Source organism: Galeopterus variegatus, unplaced genomic scaffold (assembly GCF_000696425.1).
Source record: "Galeopterus variegatus unplaced genomic scaffold, G_variegatus-3.0.2 Scaffold32, whole genome shotgun sequence".
Taxonomy (NCBI): domain Eukaryota; kingdom Metazoa; phylum Chordata; class Mammalia; order Dermoptera; family Cynocephalidae; genus Galeopterus; species Galeopterus variegatus.
The window spans coordinates 36,178-53,809 of NW_007726143.1; the positions used below are offsets into that span (position 1 = coordinate 36,178).

A 17,632-nucleotide genomic window follows, 5' to 3' on the forward strand; every position below is an offset into this window, starting at 1 on the left:
CCGGTCTGTATGTGGGATCCGAACCCTCGGCGGGAGCGCCGCCGCACTTCCCAAGCGGCGCACTATAGCAGTGCGCCACCGGGCCGGCCCTACAATGTACATTTTTAACTTACTACGATATATCTTCGAATGTTATACCACCTTTTCTGTAGTGTCAGTATCTTAAAGTAGCATAATTCTATTTTTTCCTTCCTTTTCCTTGTGTAGTTTTCATACATTTTACTTCTACATATGTTGTAAACCTCATAATACATTGTTATTATTTTGGCTTTAATCAGTCATTTATATTTTAATGATATTATTTATGACACTTTTCATTCCTTTGGACAGATCCAAATTCCTTCTGATATTATTTTTCTTTTGCCTTAAGAATTTCTTAACAATTCCAACAGTGTAAGTCTATTGAATATAAATTCTGTCATTTTTTTTCTGGAAAATTTTTATTTCACTTTCATTTTGGAAAAGTATTTTCACTGGGTATAGAATTCTAGATTGATAGTTTTTTTCTTTGAGTATTTTAAATATGTCACCTGCTTGTCATCTGAACTGTATGGCTTCCAATGAGAAGTTTGCTCTTGTTCTAGTCTTTGTCCCTCTGTATTTAATATGTCTCTTTGTCTGCCTGCTTTTAAGATTTTGTCTTAATCACTGATTTTCAGATATTTGATTATGATGTATATTAGATTTATTTATTTATTTATTTATTGTTTTCCTTTGCTTGGAGTTCATTGGACTATTAGATTTCCGGGTTTATTATTTTTATGTAATTTGGAAAATTATCAGCCCTTGTTCCTAGAAATATATAATTATATTTTGTCATTCTCCCTCCCTTGGGACTCAAATTACATTTATGTTGAACTGCTTAATATTGTCCCATAGGTCATTCATGTTCTTTCATATTTTTGTAATCTTTTTTCTCTGGTCACTTTATTTTGGGTAGTTCTGTGTGTTCTTGTTCACTGATCTTTTCTTCCTCAGTGTCTAAATTGCTGTTAATCTCATTCAATGGGATTTTTATTTCAGATAACTACATATTTAATCTTTAAAAGCTTTATTTAGTATATATATAAAATGAAAGATATGCATATGTAAAAAGAAAAGAAAGATACGTATATATCTTACATATTGTGTGTGTTTATGTGTATGATTTCTCTCCTCTGTTACATTTTGAATGGATGCCGAATATTGCACATTTTATTTGTCGGGTGCCTGATTTCATTGTGTTCTTTTAAGTACTGTTGGATTTTGCTCTAATGAATAATTAAATTACTTGGAATATGTTGGATCCTTTTGAACCTCGGTTTTAAGCTTTGTTAGGTGGGTCTAGAGCAACCTTTAATCTAGGACTAATTTAGCCCTGTTACTAAGGTGATGCTTTTCTAGGGATTACCTAGTATCTCATGTAGAAGGAGCCATTCCAGCTGCTGGGAACACAAGTATTCCTGGCCTTGTGTGAGGTCTGTGTCTTGTTCAGCCTGCTGCTTTCTGGTACTTCTTTTTCAGCCCTTGAGACGTTTCCATTCTCACATGCACAGATCAATGCTCAGCCAAAGACCTGGCTGAACCCTTCTACAGATCGCTGCTTGCTCTCTCTCTCTACTGGTTCTTCTCTTCCAGTATTTTGCCTTCAAATCCTGCTGCCTTGGCCTTCCCAAAGTCCAATCTCTGTCTTCTCAACTCAATGAGAAAAAACTGAGAACTCTGGGTTCTGACTTCCCCTCTCCCTGCTTTGTGGCACTGAAACTGTTTTCGTGGAATAAGTGTAATTGTAGGCCTCACCTATTTTGTTTCTCTTCTCCCTGAGATCTAACTCGCTCTGTTTTTCAGTGTGGGAAACTTTTTTTTTTTTTTTAAAGATGACAGGTAAGGGGATCTTAACCCTTGGCTTGGTGTTGTCAGCACCACGCTCAGCCAGTGAGCCAACCAGCCATCCCTATACAGGATCCGAACCCACGGCCTTGGTGTTGTCAGTACCACATTCTCCCGAGTGAGCCATGGGCTAGCCCAGTGTGAGAAACTTTTGATTCATGTTTTTGGTTTGTTTTGTAGCTGTTTAAGGTAGGAGGGTAAACCTTATCACTGTTACTTCTCAATATCTGTAGAAGTCCTTCAGTTGACATTTTGCATTTCCTGTCTATGTTTAGAAGTAATATCATAGGTTGTTTTTGCTGACACATAAGGGGCCTAGTGGCCTTTGCTTCTTAATTTAAGTCATTGTCTTGTATCTTCATAAGAAGCTTGTATTGCCTATACAGAAAATCATTGCTGGGGAACATTGCAACTCTCTTCTGTGTAGTAGAGGAAATGATGTCCTGAGTAGAGGTGGTAGAGATTTTGCCTGACACATGACATAATTTCTTAGGATATGCAGCAACTTGGCTGTTGATTGTCCCACTGCTTGTGGTTTTAGGATTATTTTTCAACTGATGAATTCACTGTCTACTCCATTCTTGGGTCTTGAATCCACAGGCTTCAATTCTGTTCTTAGCGCCAAGTATGCAACAAGCTGAGTTTGTTGGTTTGTTGCCTAGAAAATTGTAAGGGCAAAACTGATACTTTGATTATGGAGAGAAAGAGGTAGATTTTCAGGTGAAAGATATTCAGCTCCAAATAACGTAAAATAATTCAGGCTTATTCTAAAGACACAGATAGAATTAGATATGTCATGGGGCTGGCCAGTTAGCTCAGTTGGTTAGAAAATGGTACTGATAACACCAAGGTCAAGGGTTCAATCCCTGTACTATCCAGCTTCCAAAAATTTTAAAAAAATAAAAAATAAAAAATAAATAAATACTATCCAGCTGCCAAAATAAATAAATAAATAAATAAAAAATTTGGGTCGGCATTGTATGACCACACATAAATAGAGTAACCATATATCCTGTTTGCTGAGTACAGACCTGGTTTATACCTGTTGTCCTAGAATAATTATGGATAATTATTAATTTTCATTCTTGAAAGTATACTGGTTTGCATGATAAAAAATTCACATATAGTTGTCCTGCTTATAAGGAACTATTTAAAGAATACAAGGCAAGCATTAATTCCTTGGTTGTTGTAATTCCTTGAATGATGGATTTACTGTTTACTTTGTATTTTAATTAAGTAGTATATAGTATATACTGACTAGTAAATGTGGTTTTAAAACTTTTTGGTATTTTTCCTGTAGATGATCTCAATGCCACCCACCAACACTGTGTTTTGGCTGGTTCACAACCTCGGTTCAGTTCCACCCATCGAGTGGCAGAGGTAAGTGTAAATAAAAATGTAATTCACACTTAATTGGATGTGACAGAAGTGGTTGAATAAGCAATTTATCATAGAACATTGAAATAGTATTTGATAGGAAAATTGCTTCCATCTAACTTGACTTTAATCTCTGTTTACTTGCTTTTTTAGCTTTGGGTTGTGTTGGATACAGTTTTAAAAAGTCTGTTCACGGCATGGGATAAGTATGTTTTGCTTCTTGGGGTTTTGTTTCTTGGAGAAGGAAAATACCATTGGCAAGTGTTGATAGTTAGAGATTTTCTTAGGGGGTTCTATCTGTCAAGGTCAAGGGCAGGTGATGGCCAGAAGGAAATGGGGTGGATTCATGTGCTTGTGCGCATTAGCTGTGGCTGGGTTCAGATGGTTGAGAATTTACATTTCTCTTAACTCTTTGGTCAGGCTTCTGGGCATGTGAATGTAAATTAAGGAGAAAGTTACAGCAGTGCCAAGGAATTTCTGAGCTCCCCAGTTGTGTTCATAACCCAGATTTTATTGCTAAAGTCTGCCACCACTTGCAATAGCTGATGGTCAGCTGATCAGATTAGTTTAGAATGGGAAGTTAAGAGATGAGAAAAACCTAAAGTAGTTGCCCTCGGGTAACGTGTGCTCAGTTAAGAAGGGTTCCAGAGAGCAGGGGAATAATCATGAAAAGGATTACAAGTTGATCTCCTACCCAAGCTTGTTATCCGTGCTTTGCTTTATAGATTGACTTTTCATGGAACTACAGGGGGACAAGTGTAAGATAGTTGGGTAGAGGGGATACAGCAAAATGGCAGGGAAACACAAATAAATAAACACAGAAGTAGTTGTTTTAGAGACCTAAAAGTAAGTTCTCTTAGGAAAGAGTGAGGGAGGGAAGGAAGGAAAGAAAGAAGGAATGAAAGAGCAAGCATTTGCTCAGTATCTAGTATGTGCCTTGTATTGTACAGAAATATTTACTTCTTCTGCTACAGACATCTGTCTTTCTAGCTATAACCCTCCCAAGAATCCTGATCTTGTGAATCACTTGAGTATGTGGCTACTTAAGTGTGTCTTACATCTTTCCTATTCTAAACTGGCAGAGTAAACAAGCTCATTAGTGCTGTGTTCAGAGGGCTATTCCAAAATGATGAATAAAAAATTTGGGAAATATGTACAATCAGAATAACAATCATACCTAACTCATAGGGTTCTTATGATGATTAAATGAGTTAATACATGTAAGTCTTAGGAACAGAGACTGGTGTATAGTACACATTCAAAAAATGTTAGCCACTATTACTGTTATTAAATTATTACTACTCTTTCTATTGCTACTGCTATTACTAGTACTGCTACTGTCTTTTCATTTTATTCTGATGAAAAGCTAATTGGAGATAGAACAACCAAAGCTCTTTATGCGAAAGGTTATTCCATCTCCATTTATACATTAATGTGTGCAAAGTAAAGGATGAGATATTAAATCATCAGCAAGTCTTGATTGTAAGAATTGCTATTCATTGAAAGCTGCTATTCCGAAGAAGGGATTTTAACTTGTGCAAACTTTTGTTGAACTTTCTGGTGTTCAAGGTACTCTTTTAGGTACTTGTGAACAAGAATGAATGATATGTTCAGTGTCTTCAAGATGCTTACAGTCTAAGAGTAAGTATGGTACAGAATAAAAAGTAGTAAACAGGATAGGGCTTCATTGGAGAGGTTTGTAGTAGCCTTTCAGAACAGGTAAAATGTTGGGATTGAACATGTAGGAATTAGGGGATTGTGGGATATTTTTAAGATAGCTAATGGGATAAACCAGGACTAAGGTGGGAATTTTGAGATTGGGGTGGGACGGGGAAGATTGAGTGGCTGTACTTTGACTGGATCCCGGAGTGCCAAAGGGAGTATTGGTTGATAAGGCTGATTTCCTGCATGAGATCAGATTGTGAAAGATCTTGGATATCAGATTAGGTATTTGAATTTAAGTTGGTTGGCATCTGTGGGCCGTTGATTATTTTTTTATCTTGGTAGTAACATATTGAAGATAACTTTAGGAAGATGAAAACATAGGGACTTCACTTAAACCAGTCAGGGTCTGAATTAAGGTAGGAAAAAAAGGAAATTCCCATGAATGATGTAGGAGTCATTGTGTGAGACTTGGCAATTGACTGACTGAAATGGAGAGAGGAATGTAACAATGAATAAACAATTGAATTAACTAACTTTTTATTCGTTGCTTTTCATGTGCCAGGCTCTAGAATGACTCTGAGTTTCAAGTCTGAGTGTTTCAGGGAATGACATTACTATTAGTAGAAACAAGGGGTCTAAGATATTTGGGAGCAGCAATAGTCAGTTCAGTTTTGAACAGATTGAGTTGGAGCCGCCAGGTAGAGAGGTTCAGCAGACAGATGGAAATGTGGCACTAAAACTTGTGAGAGAGCAGGGAACTTCTTGCCCACCATCCAGTGCAATAAACACACACGCAGAAGCTCCCAAAAGGAGCCCTTTGAAGTATGGTTTGAAAAGCGTCTTCTGGCCTTGTTGACTTTTTTTCCAGGTGGACAAATTTCATACTGTCACTAAAGCAGCATTGCTTTCAAATATCCAGAGGCTTAACTGTCTTTGGTTAGTCATAGCTGTTGTTTGTATCTTCTAATTTTTAGGCCAAATTTTGAGCATTAATTCTAACTACAGAGTTGAGTATGCATAGTGATTCTGTTGGGAGAAAAACATAATCCCAAATCTGTGATTTTTATGTTCTCTGTGTCTCAGTTCAAGCTACATGCTATTTTGCTAATTATGTATGTGTGTCATACAATGTGAATGATGTGAATATCCTGCTTTGTATATTATAGATCGAGTCAGCAAACTATGGCCCACAAACTGGATGCCTGTTTTTGTAAATAAAGTTTTATTGGAACACAGCCACACTCATTTGTTTATATATTGGTTATGGCTGCTTTGGAGCTACAGTGGTAAGAGTTCAGTAATTACAACACAAATCTTATGGTGTACAAGCCTAAAATAGTAACTATTTGGTCTTTTAAGAAAAAGTTCGCTGACCTCTGTTATAGACAATCTTGTATAAACAGGCTTCAAAAGTTACCTTACAGTTAAAAGTAATGTTTTTTTAAAAATCCCTGTTTTAAGGTAACTTTTTATTTCTACCAAAAGTAAAAAAAAATAGTATCTAGTGCTGGTAGAATACAGTGAAACTGGTACATAAATTACACCAGTTTTTCTAACTGATCTACTTTTTGGAAAGCTGTATGAGAATATGTATAAAGCACCATAAAAATATTCATATCTTTGATCTCATACACTGTTTTCAGTAACCAAACCTAGGAAATAATTCAATAAAACTGTATACATAAATATGTTTATCTAGCATGATTAATAGTTGTGAAAAGTTGGGGCAGAATCTTAATGCCTTTATAGTCTGTATCAGTTAATTAGATTGTTGAAAAGTGTCTTAATTAGCAGCCATTGAAATAGTTGTTTTAAATACTTATGTACAAATAGTTAAAAACAGCATATACAATAATATGTATACACTGATTACAACTTTGTATGAATCACACATAATAAAAAAAATAAAATAGGTTCAGGTGGTGGGATTATGTTTTTATGTTATTTAAAATTTTTATTTCATCTTGTACTATTTTTTCTTTTCTTTTTCTTTTTTTTAATTAAGATGACCGGTAAGGGGATCTCAACCCCTGGCTTGGTGTTGTCAGCACCACGCTCAGCCAGTGAGCAAACCGGCCATCCCTATATAGGATCCGAACCCATGGCCTTGGTATTGTCAGCACCGCACTATCCCGAGTGAGCCACGGGTGGCCCTTGTACTATTTTTTCAACAGCAGAAGAAGGAAAAGATTTTTTGCCCCAGCACTGAAGTTACATTATTATTTCCTTCAATAGAAGAAGGAAAGAAATTCATGCAACTTCATGGCCCTCACTGGTTCTGTAAATGTCCTCTCTTTTATACAGTGTTAGCATTATATGTCTCATCTGTGCCAAACAAATGATTTGCTGTTTTCTACTTGTTTGCAATATGTGGGAAACAGACCGTTTTAAGGAAATAATGTTCTGAAATTCATTTTAGCTAATCGGAGAAGAAATCTATTCGGTTTTTTGGTTGCATAGGACCAGATTATGTGTGATGGCTTTGTGACCTTTATTTGATTTTAGTTTTTCCAATATTCTTGGGATTCAACACAGGCTATTGTATTTTTTTATTTAAATTTTATGCATAATTATTTTTTGAATAGGTAGTTACCCAAATGGTTCAGAAAGTACGTAAGGTTATGTGGTTAAAAGTCTCTTTCTCCTCAAGCCAACCAGTTCCCCTCCCCGGAGGCAGTGTTATTCAGATTCTTGTTATCCGTTTGATGATATTTAATATACAAGCAAATACAGATATAATTTTTAAAAATATTTTTTATACAAATGGTAGCCTGTTCTATACACTATTCTGTTCTTTTTGTTTTATTAAACCTTGGTGATACTTACTCATCAGTACGTAATTTTTATCTTGGAGTAGCTAGTGGCTTTTTTAGACATGACACCAAAAGCACAAGCAACCAAAGGTAAAAATAGATAAGTTGGATTTTATCAAAGTTCAAGGGTGGCTGGTTAGCTCAGTTGGTTAGAATATGGCGTTAAAACACAAACTGGGATCCCCATACTGGCCAGCTGCCAACAAAACAAACAAAAACCAAAAAAAAACCCCTCAAAGTTAAAACTTTTGTGCTTCAAAGTATACCATCAAGAAAGTGAACAGACAACCAAGAGAATGGGAGAAAGTAGTTGCAAATCATATATTTCATAAAGTAGTGTACAGTACTTATGCCTAGACTATATAAAGAATTCTTACAATTCGATAATTAAAGAGAGAAATAATCCAATTTAAAATGGCAAAGGATCTGAACAGACATGTTTCCGGAGAAAGTTTACAAATGGCCAATAAGCACATGAAAAATGCTCAACATCCTTAGTCATTAGGGAAATGCAAATCAAAACCATGATGAGATACCACTTCACACCCCCTGGATAGCTGTAGTCAAAAAGACAGTAACAAGTGTTGAAGAGGATGTGCAGAAAGTGGAGCCCTCCTACACAGCTGGAGAGAAAGTACAGTGGTGCAGCCCCTTTGGGAAACAGTCTGGCACTTCCTCATAAGATTAAATACAAAGTTAACCCATGACATAGCAATTCCATGCTTAGGTATATACCCGAGAGTAATGAAAATTTGTACATGAATGTTCTTAATGGCTTGATTTACAATAGCCACAAAGTGGAAACAACCCAAGAGTTTATCTTAATGAATGGATAAGTAAAACGTGGCATATACGTACAATCGAATATTATTTGGCATTAAAAGGGAATGAAGTACCGATACATGCTACAACATGGATGAACCTTGAAAATACGCTAAGTGGAAGAAGCCAGTCACAAAAGATCACGTATTGTATGGTTCCATTTATGTGAAATGTCCAGAACAGGTGTATGTATAGGCACAGAAGTAGATTAGTGGTTGCCTAGGGCTGGAAAGTTTGGTGGAAGTGGGAAAGAGTGACTGCTAAAGGGCACAGGGTTTTTTTGGCGGGTGATAAAAATTAATTAATTGTAATTCTAAAATTAATTGGAGTGATGGTTGCACAACTATTAAATATACTAAAAAACATCAAATTGGGGGCCAGCCCGGTGGCGCACTGCTGTAGTGCGCCGCTTGGGAAGCGCGGCGGTGCTCCCGCCGAGGGTTCGGATCCCACATACAGACCGGTTCCCGCTCACTGGCTGAGCGAGGTGTGGGAGCAACACCGAGGGTTGCGATCCCGTTGCCGGTCCCGGTCCGGTACGGGGGCGACACTGAGGGTTGCGATCCGTTGCCGGACTCGGAAAAAGACAAAAAACAAAACAAAACAAAACAAAAAAACCCCCATCAAATTGTATGTTTTAAAGGGTTGAATTTTCTGAGATGTGGATTATATCTCAATAAATCTGTTAATTAAAAAACCCCTAAACTAGGTCTGATCATAGATTCTTTACATCAAATAAAAGTCTGTACTCCCAGGAAAACAAATATTTCACCTCCCTTCCCCCCACCTTTTTGGCTACACGTATGGTTACACTATAGTCCATTTAACTAGTTCCCTATTGATGGGAAATTTAGGTTTTTCCATCTTTAGCTATACTACATGGTAGTGCAATTAATAACCTCTTATGTAGATCACTTTATCCTTGGGAAAGTAAAGGTGCACATAGGAGAACTTTCTAGATATATTGTCATTTAAAGTGATAATGTAGGGATGGCTGTAGGACAAAAGTGAGTGGTAATTTTCTTCCATTCTTTGTTTTTTCTTTAGGGCAAATTGAAGCTGCCTGCCCTTTTACCCCCAGCACCCTGAGATCTTCATATTAAAATATATATTAGTCAAACCTCTGGTTTTTTTGGCACAGAAACTTTGTTTTTCCCATGCTTGTTGATGTCACATTGTATAAAATGTATAAAACGGCAGTAAATGTTCAAAGAATTTTTATACCAGAGGATTAACCTTCAATATTATTTTCAAGGGCTCAGTTTAAATTATAAATATTAAAATGAAAATATTTTAGGGATAAAGGATATTTATTTATAGCTTGCTTTTTATCATTCTAGGAAATCATTTCATTATCAAAACAAACAGATGCACACTCCATCTGCATCCTCTTTTTTTCTGACATATGATCATTTTAAAAAGGAGTTTGTCCATTTGACCTCCGTTTTGCTCCCACGGACTCAGAGAGCCATGAACTAGTTATCTGTGTCCTTGTTGATACCCAAGTACTAAGTTATGCCTTTGGATGTGCCCTGAGGGTATGAGCCACATATTCTCCATTACTTGAATCTGTTCTGCCAAGGACTACAACCGTATAGTGTATGCTTTTTGCAAAAAAGGAAAATGACTTCTTTGCTTTGTATTTATAATTTTAATATTTTTCCTGCGATTATTGTTCTATTTTGTGTGCTTTTAAACCAGTTCTACAGTCTGATTGCTTACCTTTCTCATTGTTAGTCTTAGGGCACTTGATATAAAGTCAGTGTCCTTTTATTCTTGTTTACTTACTCATCCAATAATTACTTATTAAGTTTCTTCTACATTAAGACTCAGTTCTAGATGCTGTGGTATAGTAGAAAATATATATAAAAATAAGGCCTTAGCCTCAGGGAGCCTACTATTTAGTTATAGATATGAGGCCCACATAATAAAAGAAAATCAGCAAGCCGAGTGTCCCAGGTGAGGCCAAGCTGGGCAGCACTGAGCCCAGTGAGCAGGCTACCGTGGTTATGGCTGGGTTAAGGAGTTAGGTAACAGTAGAATGCAGCAGAAAGGGGCAGATCTGAACAGCCCTAGGAAGAGTGGCATGGTAAACTTAGATTTTGCTTATAATCTTGATCACTGGTTCTATCTCCACAGTGCTCTGCAGGAACCTTGGATTATATCTTACAGCGCTGCCAGTTGGCTCTGCAGAACGTCTGTGACAATGTAGATGATGGTGATGTCACTTTGAAATCCTTTGAGCCTGCGGTTTTGAAACAAGGAGAAGAAATTCACAATGAGGTGAGGACTTTCAAGAATTATGAAGGGTCTGAGAGTCTACCCTGCTTGCAAGCTAACAAGTTAATCTGCCACAGTTTCATGTTAGTATAAGACATGAGTCACCCAGGTCAGAGGTGAAGGATAGGTTATTACTTACAATAATAGCAGTAACCAAAGTATCAGCAGTTTTGTGTTAGTTCTCTGTGGTAGTCCATTTGTGCTGCTATAACAACAACAACAACAAAAATACCATAGACTGGGTAGCTTCTAAACAACAGAAATTTATTCTCACAGTTCTGGAGGGTGAGAAGTCCTAGATCGTGTTGCTGACGGATTGGGTGTCTGGTGAGCATTCAGTCCTGATTCAGAGATGGCACCTTCTCACTGTATCCTGACGTGGTGCAAGGGGCAAATAAGCTTCCTCGGGCCACTTTTAGAAGAGTTCTAAGGCCATTCATGAAGGCCCCGCCCTCATGATCTATCACCTCCCAAAGACCCAACCTCTTGATACTGTCACTTAGGTGTTAGGATTTCAACATATGAATTTTGGGGGGACACAGACTTTCAGACCGTAGCATTCTCCAAGCCTCTATTTCCAAGGGCAGTGCAAAGTAGGCCAGATAACATATGCACATTGAGGGGTTGCATTATAGGAGAGAAACCCTGAGCTGAGGGAACCTGAATCTTTTTTAACGGCTGGTAAGCACACCTGTCCTTTGGTCCAGATCAAGGACGCTATCTTTATCTTCCAAGTGTGTGTGCAAACCTGCCCTTTGTTCCGTAGGGAGAAACTCTCTCTCTACCAAAGGTGTTCACTATACAAACATCCTTGCGATGAGAGTCTGAAACACCGGGCAGTCAGTGCTTCCTCACACGAGGTGCAGAAACACAAGAGACTCATGAAGAATAGTCTCCCACCAAGGACTGATGGAAGTTGAGGTTGGACCCTAGGAGCAAGTGTCGATGCTTTGCCTTTTATTTATGTAATTACAAGTGTCCCTCGACTTACGATGGGGTTACGTCCTGATAAACCCATCATAAGTTGAAAATGTATTTAATACACCTGACCCACTGATCATAGCTTAGCCTAGCCTACCTTAACACATTTCTACTGAATGCCTATTGTTTTCACACCATTGTAAAGTTGAAAATCCCAAGTCAAACCAGAATAAGTTAGGGACCATCTGTAGTTGCCACTCTGCAGACTGTGAAACTGTAGGTCTGGATCACTTGAGTCAATGTTTCACAAACGACTGTTCTTGTTAATACCCTTTTAATTTTTGCTGGATCCTTGGACTACATTTTTGTTAACTAATGTTTTTTAAAAAATTTAAAAGTCAACTCATTTTTTACATACATAAATTTCTTTAAAAAGGAAACCTTATATTGCCACTTTAAGTGGAAATTTGGTATCACTAGCCAAAAGAAAAAGTAACCAGAAAAATACGTCCAATAAAAACAGAGCAATATTATTACATTCCAGCAGATATTCTTGCCTGGAGGAGGCTCTGAGCCTACAGTCTCCTTTCTTCATATTAAGAAAGGAGACTAGTGGTAATAGTTGCACAACTTCATAAATTTTCTAAAAAAAATTGAATTCTACATTTAAAATGTGCGAATTTTATGCTGAGCAAATTATACCTCAAAAAAAAAAAAAAACTGTTGAAAGAAAGAAAGGAGAGATTAACATGTGGTAGAGAATTATTGAAGAGATTTTCTCTTCGATATAATCAGAAGGATTGATGGAGAATTTGGAATACAAAAATGTTCTTATTTATGCTTTCAGTAAGTAATTACTGATCATGTGCCAAGCACTCTTCTGGGTGCTTTAAGGTACAATGGTAAATAAAATAGACATTCTAGTACAGGGAGATGATGATAAATAATAAACATAATACATTGGTAAATTATGTAGTATGTTAGAAGTTGTGTAAGTGCTACAGAAAAAACCAACCAAACAGAGCAAGGTAATGGAGATCGAGAGAACCAGAGATCATCCCTATGGAGAAGATGTTCTTTGAGCAGAGACTTGAAGGAGATGAGGCAGTGAGCCACATGGATGTCTGGGGAAGAATGTTTCAGGCAGAGGGAACAACCACTGCAAAGGCCATGAGTCGGGAGAATGCCTGGTATTCACGGAATAGTTCAGGGACAGTATTGTTTGAGAGAAAGGAATGAGGCTGTGAGTTGGAGGAGATAAGGTCACAGAGATAGTAATGGGAGATTGGGGAGCAGCAGATTTTCTAGGCCCTTGGAGGGACCTATAAGGAGAAGGATTTTCCTTTTTATTTTGAGGGAAATGGGGAGTCATTGAGGGGTTTTGAGCAGAGGAGAAACAATGTATGCTTCCACAATGACATATAATATCTTGTGAGCTGCTCCACACTTTGTCAAACATTGTCATTATCTCCAGAACCAAAGGCAAAGAAATTATGCCGTTTAGGGGAATAGTACCACTTCTAATGCTCAGCTGAACCCAGGGCTGACTTTCTTCCCTTCATTGTGCCTGGTAAATGTTCCACTTTCTCTCCCATCCATCCCTGCTGGAGACATTGCTGGTAGCTAGAATTTTAGGAAAGATATGCATTTATGGGCCTTATGATCTCACTGAATTAGACCTGGGAGCAAAGTTATGTCTTTCTCCATATTGGTAGTATAGAAATTCTAATCTGAAAATTTAGTTATTTCCTTCTCTAAAAATCTCAGTTTTAGGAATCAGGCTAACAGAATAGATGCTTTCTTTAACATGCATATGGGCTATTTTATTTTCCTATCCTTTCTGGTCTCTTCTGTGACTGACTGGCATGTTTTGTTATCATCAATGGACAGGAGAAATCTGTAAAATCACACTGTTTATCTAACAGCAGAATAGTGCCGTCTGAATCCATCTGCTTCAGAAAGTGGCTGGCAGCTTTTGACATTGTGTATGTTAGGGTGGTGGGACAGAGATGTATTGGAAACTTTAGCCCCTTGAGGCTAGCCTAGGGTTGAATGGAGAGAGAGATCTTGCATTTAAATATCGTGTGAAGTCTTCACCATTCTCCCAATCTTTGATTCTTCAAGGTCATCTCCTTACTTTAGGAATTAATTCCATATGTCGGGGCACATGGTCAGATATTGTTCCTTTACCATGCAAGTTGGCCTGGGATTGAGTGCTTGCATGTTCATTCTCTACTGTGTTCTGTTGTTAAACAAAAGAATAAATGTCCAATATAGTTACTCCAGTTTTTTGTTGTTTGCTTTCCTCTTTCTTCAAGGCCAAGTGCCTTTGCAGGGCTAATTATAGGATGGAGCCCTTGGTTTTACATGCTGCAAGCTTTCAGGCTGTATGAGTTTAGAAGTGGCATGTTTTCCTTGTCTAGGATGGTTTCCAACTAAGCAATTTGGGAACTTTGGGCATAGGAACTGAATACCTTTTGGAGAGTTTTTTTCCAATTTAAGATGCTTAGAAAAGGTTTTCATTCAATTAATGAGCAGAATCTTCCTGTATGTTATTAAATGGTCTGTTTTCCTTTTTAAAAATAGTAATATTTGGAATTCAGTCTCATTTCTTAGTAAATTTCTCCTAGAAGAATGTACTTTTTTTTTTTTCCTTTTTTCATGACCGGCAACGGATCGCAACCCTCAATGTCACGCCCATACCAGACCCAGACCGGGACCGGCAACGGAATCGCAACCCTCGGTGTTGCGCCCACACCTCACTCAGCCAGTGAGCGGCCGGTCTGTATGTGGGATCCGAACCCTCAGCGGGAGCGCCGCCGCGCTCCCAAGCGGCGCACTGTAGCAGTGCGCTACCGGGCTGGCCCAAGAATGTACTTTTTGATGGCATTGTTTGGTTCTAATTTTCTTCTGATCAGACCTACATTTCTAGAGCTGCTATGAAAGGGACTTCATAGGGTCTCTCTTTGTAGATAGAGCCTTAGCATCTCTCCCTGGTCTAATTTTTTCCTCAATGAAGTAACTTATATCACTTATTACAGTGAGACATTAACCCCAAGGGACATGTTCATACATCTCATGTGGGAACTGCATGGCTGATCTGGGACCAAATCAAGAGCCTAAGCAAACCTGACAGAAGAAAAGTAGACGACATTTACTTACCTATAGATGGAGTGGTGGAGATGGTTTACCACCATATGGTGATATAGTGGCTCAGAAACAATGATTTTGAAATCTTATTAGCTTTGCTCCCCAAAGCCCAAGTGCCCAGTGATTGAGGTTCAGTGGGTGGATTCTGTTTCTTTCTCCCCTTCAGACTTTTTCCTGGTATTTCTGGGAGAAAAGCAGATCTTGACTGATCTCTTTTTTGACTATCCCATAGAGAAGGCAGTTGAAGTTAAGACAGTTACAGAGATGGTTTTCTGCGTAGACAGCTGTGAACTTGAAACTATTGTGAACATGTTTTTCATTTGTCTCTGAAGATTCAGAAGGCCCTTCAAGATCCTGCAGGGCCTGTAGGCTGTCAGTATGCCTTCTGATGCCTGTGGGCATTAATTCCCTTTGTATTGTAATTGTTCAAAAGATTGGATAATTAGTGAATTTTCATTAAGATCATGTCTGAAATCAGGGAGTTTGGTTTAGAGGCATAATGAAGACTCAGAGAGCCTCTTGCAAGTTGCCTCCCTGCCGTTCACGTCTTCAGGGATCCGCATCACCCGATGAGTGTTCCCAGGTCTCAAGTCAGGGTTTGCCCTCCTGACGGCTTGTGTCATTTCTGCTGTGTTGGCTGTGAGCCTCCTTAGAGGGACTGCCACCCTGGAGAAGGGTTTGAAGACCCTACTTCTGTCAAGGCTAGAACTTCATCAGTCAGTCAATATGATTAGGCTTTGATTTTTTTAGCTCTGAAGTAGTAAGACTTCCATTGTATTCTGAGTCCTGACCTTTTGGATTTCGTGCAACATCCATCCTGCAGCTTTCCTTCCTAATCCCCAAAGTTTAGGGTAAAAAAATTTTTTAACCCAAACTCTGAGTCAAGCAGCTGGAAATATTTTTTGCTTCCTTAATTAATTGTAACAAAAGAGCCAACTACTTCTCTTGGCAATGGGGGAACTGGTGAGGGTTGCATTTAATCAATATCCTGTAGTGTTTTTTACCCACAGCATTGAAAGAAAAAAGTCAGGTCCTGGAGTTCAATAAAATGCATGCTAATGGATTTGATGTCCAGAAAGATTATATCTCATGGGCAGTACATCAACTCATGAATAAAACTCTGTTGGGAGTGGGTCCTTGGTGTTGAATTTTTCTGACTGGCATTAGTGGAAAGGAATGGACATGAGCTGATGCGGATATTAAGACTTTGCCTGCTCACAAAGTTCTATGCAATTGTGAGATGCTTGAGGACAGTAAGTTCTAGGCCTTGTGGTCTTGTTCAATTTGTATTCTTAGTATCTAGCAATGCCTGACATAGTAGGCAGTTCATTAATAACCTATTTGATACTTACTGCAATCTTATGTGGTTATTATGTAATTATCCCTGTTTTACAGATGACATAGCTATTCTGTAGTGGGGCCCAGTTTTGAACTGATTCCAGAGCTCTTACTTAACCATGACACTACCTGCCTCAAAAGATAGTTGGGCATCTGAGGAGGAACAGGAAGACATTATTTATTAAAATGGACAGGGCTCTTTCTTTGCTGTTCGGTAGCAAAGTCCCCAGATATGCTTCTCCTTGCTTCTGAGTTCTAGTTTACTGAAACGCAGACTCCAGGGCACCCTAACAGGTTGAATGAACTAATCCCATATGATAATCTATTTTATTTCCTGGGATACCAGGGTTGCCAAGGCTTATGTGTTTTGTTCTCTTCAATGGAAATAACCAGCCCAGAGATTGGAAAACCTTTTAAAACCTTTTCAACTCTCCCTAACACAGGGCCTGCTGCTTTGCTGACAGGTTATTTCTACAGTGTGAATAAAATTTCATGTGAAATCCATTAAAAAGAACTCATTTTTTTCTTGTAATAAATATGTTGCTAAACCTGTATCTTCATAGAAGTTGAGCTACATTTGTATTTATTCTCCTTTCAAAGTACTCAAGTTTACTTCTGTTAACCATTGTCTTTTAATACCACAGATAAGGTTTAGCAACTGTTTTCCTCATATCATCTACATTCCTCTTTTGTTTTGTTTTGTTTAAATAGCTTTAACTGAAATCAGTTCTACATATCAAACAAACATTTAGTTAATGTAAACTAAAACCTTTTCATATGACTCGGTGTTCTCGGGTTACTTATTTGAGCCGTTTTCACCATTGTTAAGTCTTCACAAGTTGCTTTTGTTTGCCTCTTGAAAGTTCAATATGGATAAACAAACAAAAAAATTCTTTGTGGTAACAGGTGAAGATTATAATAGCTCTGTGTCTGTATATGGAACATGATCACTTTAGCAAAGCCAGATGACCCAGCATGAAGCTGTGATTGCTCTACTTTTCTTTAGAGGGCAGAGGTAAATGGATCAATGGAGCTGTACTTTGATGGTAGAATCTGATCTTCAAGTTGAAGATGAGTGATAGAAGTCTTGGAAAATAGGTGGAAAATAATTTGCTATACTTCCAAAGCGTTACTCAGCCTCTCATCTGTATATGTTGGGATTATTTCAGTTACAAGGGAGTGGAAACTCAACTTGAATTGGCTTAAGTAAAAGTCTTCAGGAATAGCTGGATCAAGGGTTAGTTGATGTCACTAGGGCCTGGTTTTCATTTTTTCATCTTGCAGCCAGCTCCTACTCTTGGGCTCCATTCTTCCCGTTTGATGGCAGAATTGCTGCAGAATCTTCTTCCTGTACCTTCTGACAGCCTTGAGATTTATTCTGATCGAGTATATACCTA

General features: G+C 38.1%; 1 protein-coding gene across 1 annotated transcript in view; it reads left to right on the forward strand.

The window, feature by feature from the left end:
* LOC103588445 (alpha-ketoglutarate-dependent dioxygenase FTO-like) overlaps positions 1-17,632 on the forward strand; it is a 242,470-nt gene that overhangs the window by 23,944 nt on the left and 200,894 nt on the right. The window contains exons 2-3 of the mRNA XM_008570123.1: positions 3,170-3,249; positions 10,686-10,829. Coding sequence (XP_008568345.1) covers positions 3,170-3,249; positions 10,686-10,829 — 224 coding nt within the window. The remainder of the gene's footprint in view (positions 1-3,169; positions 3,250-10,685; positions 10,830-17,632) is intronic.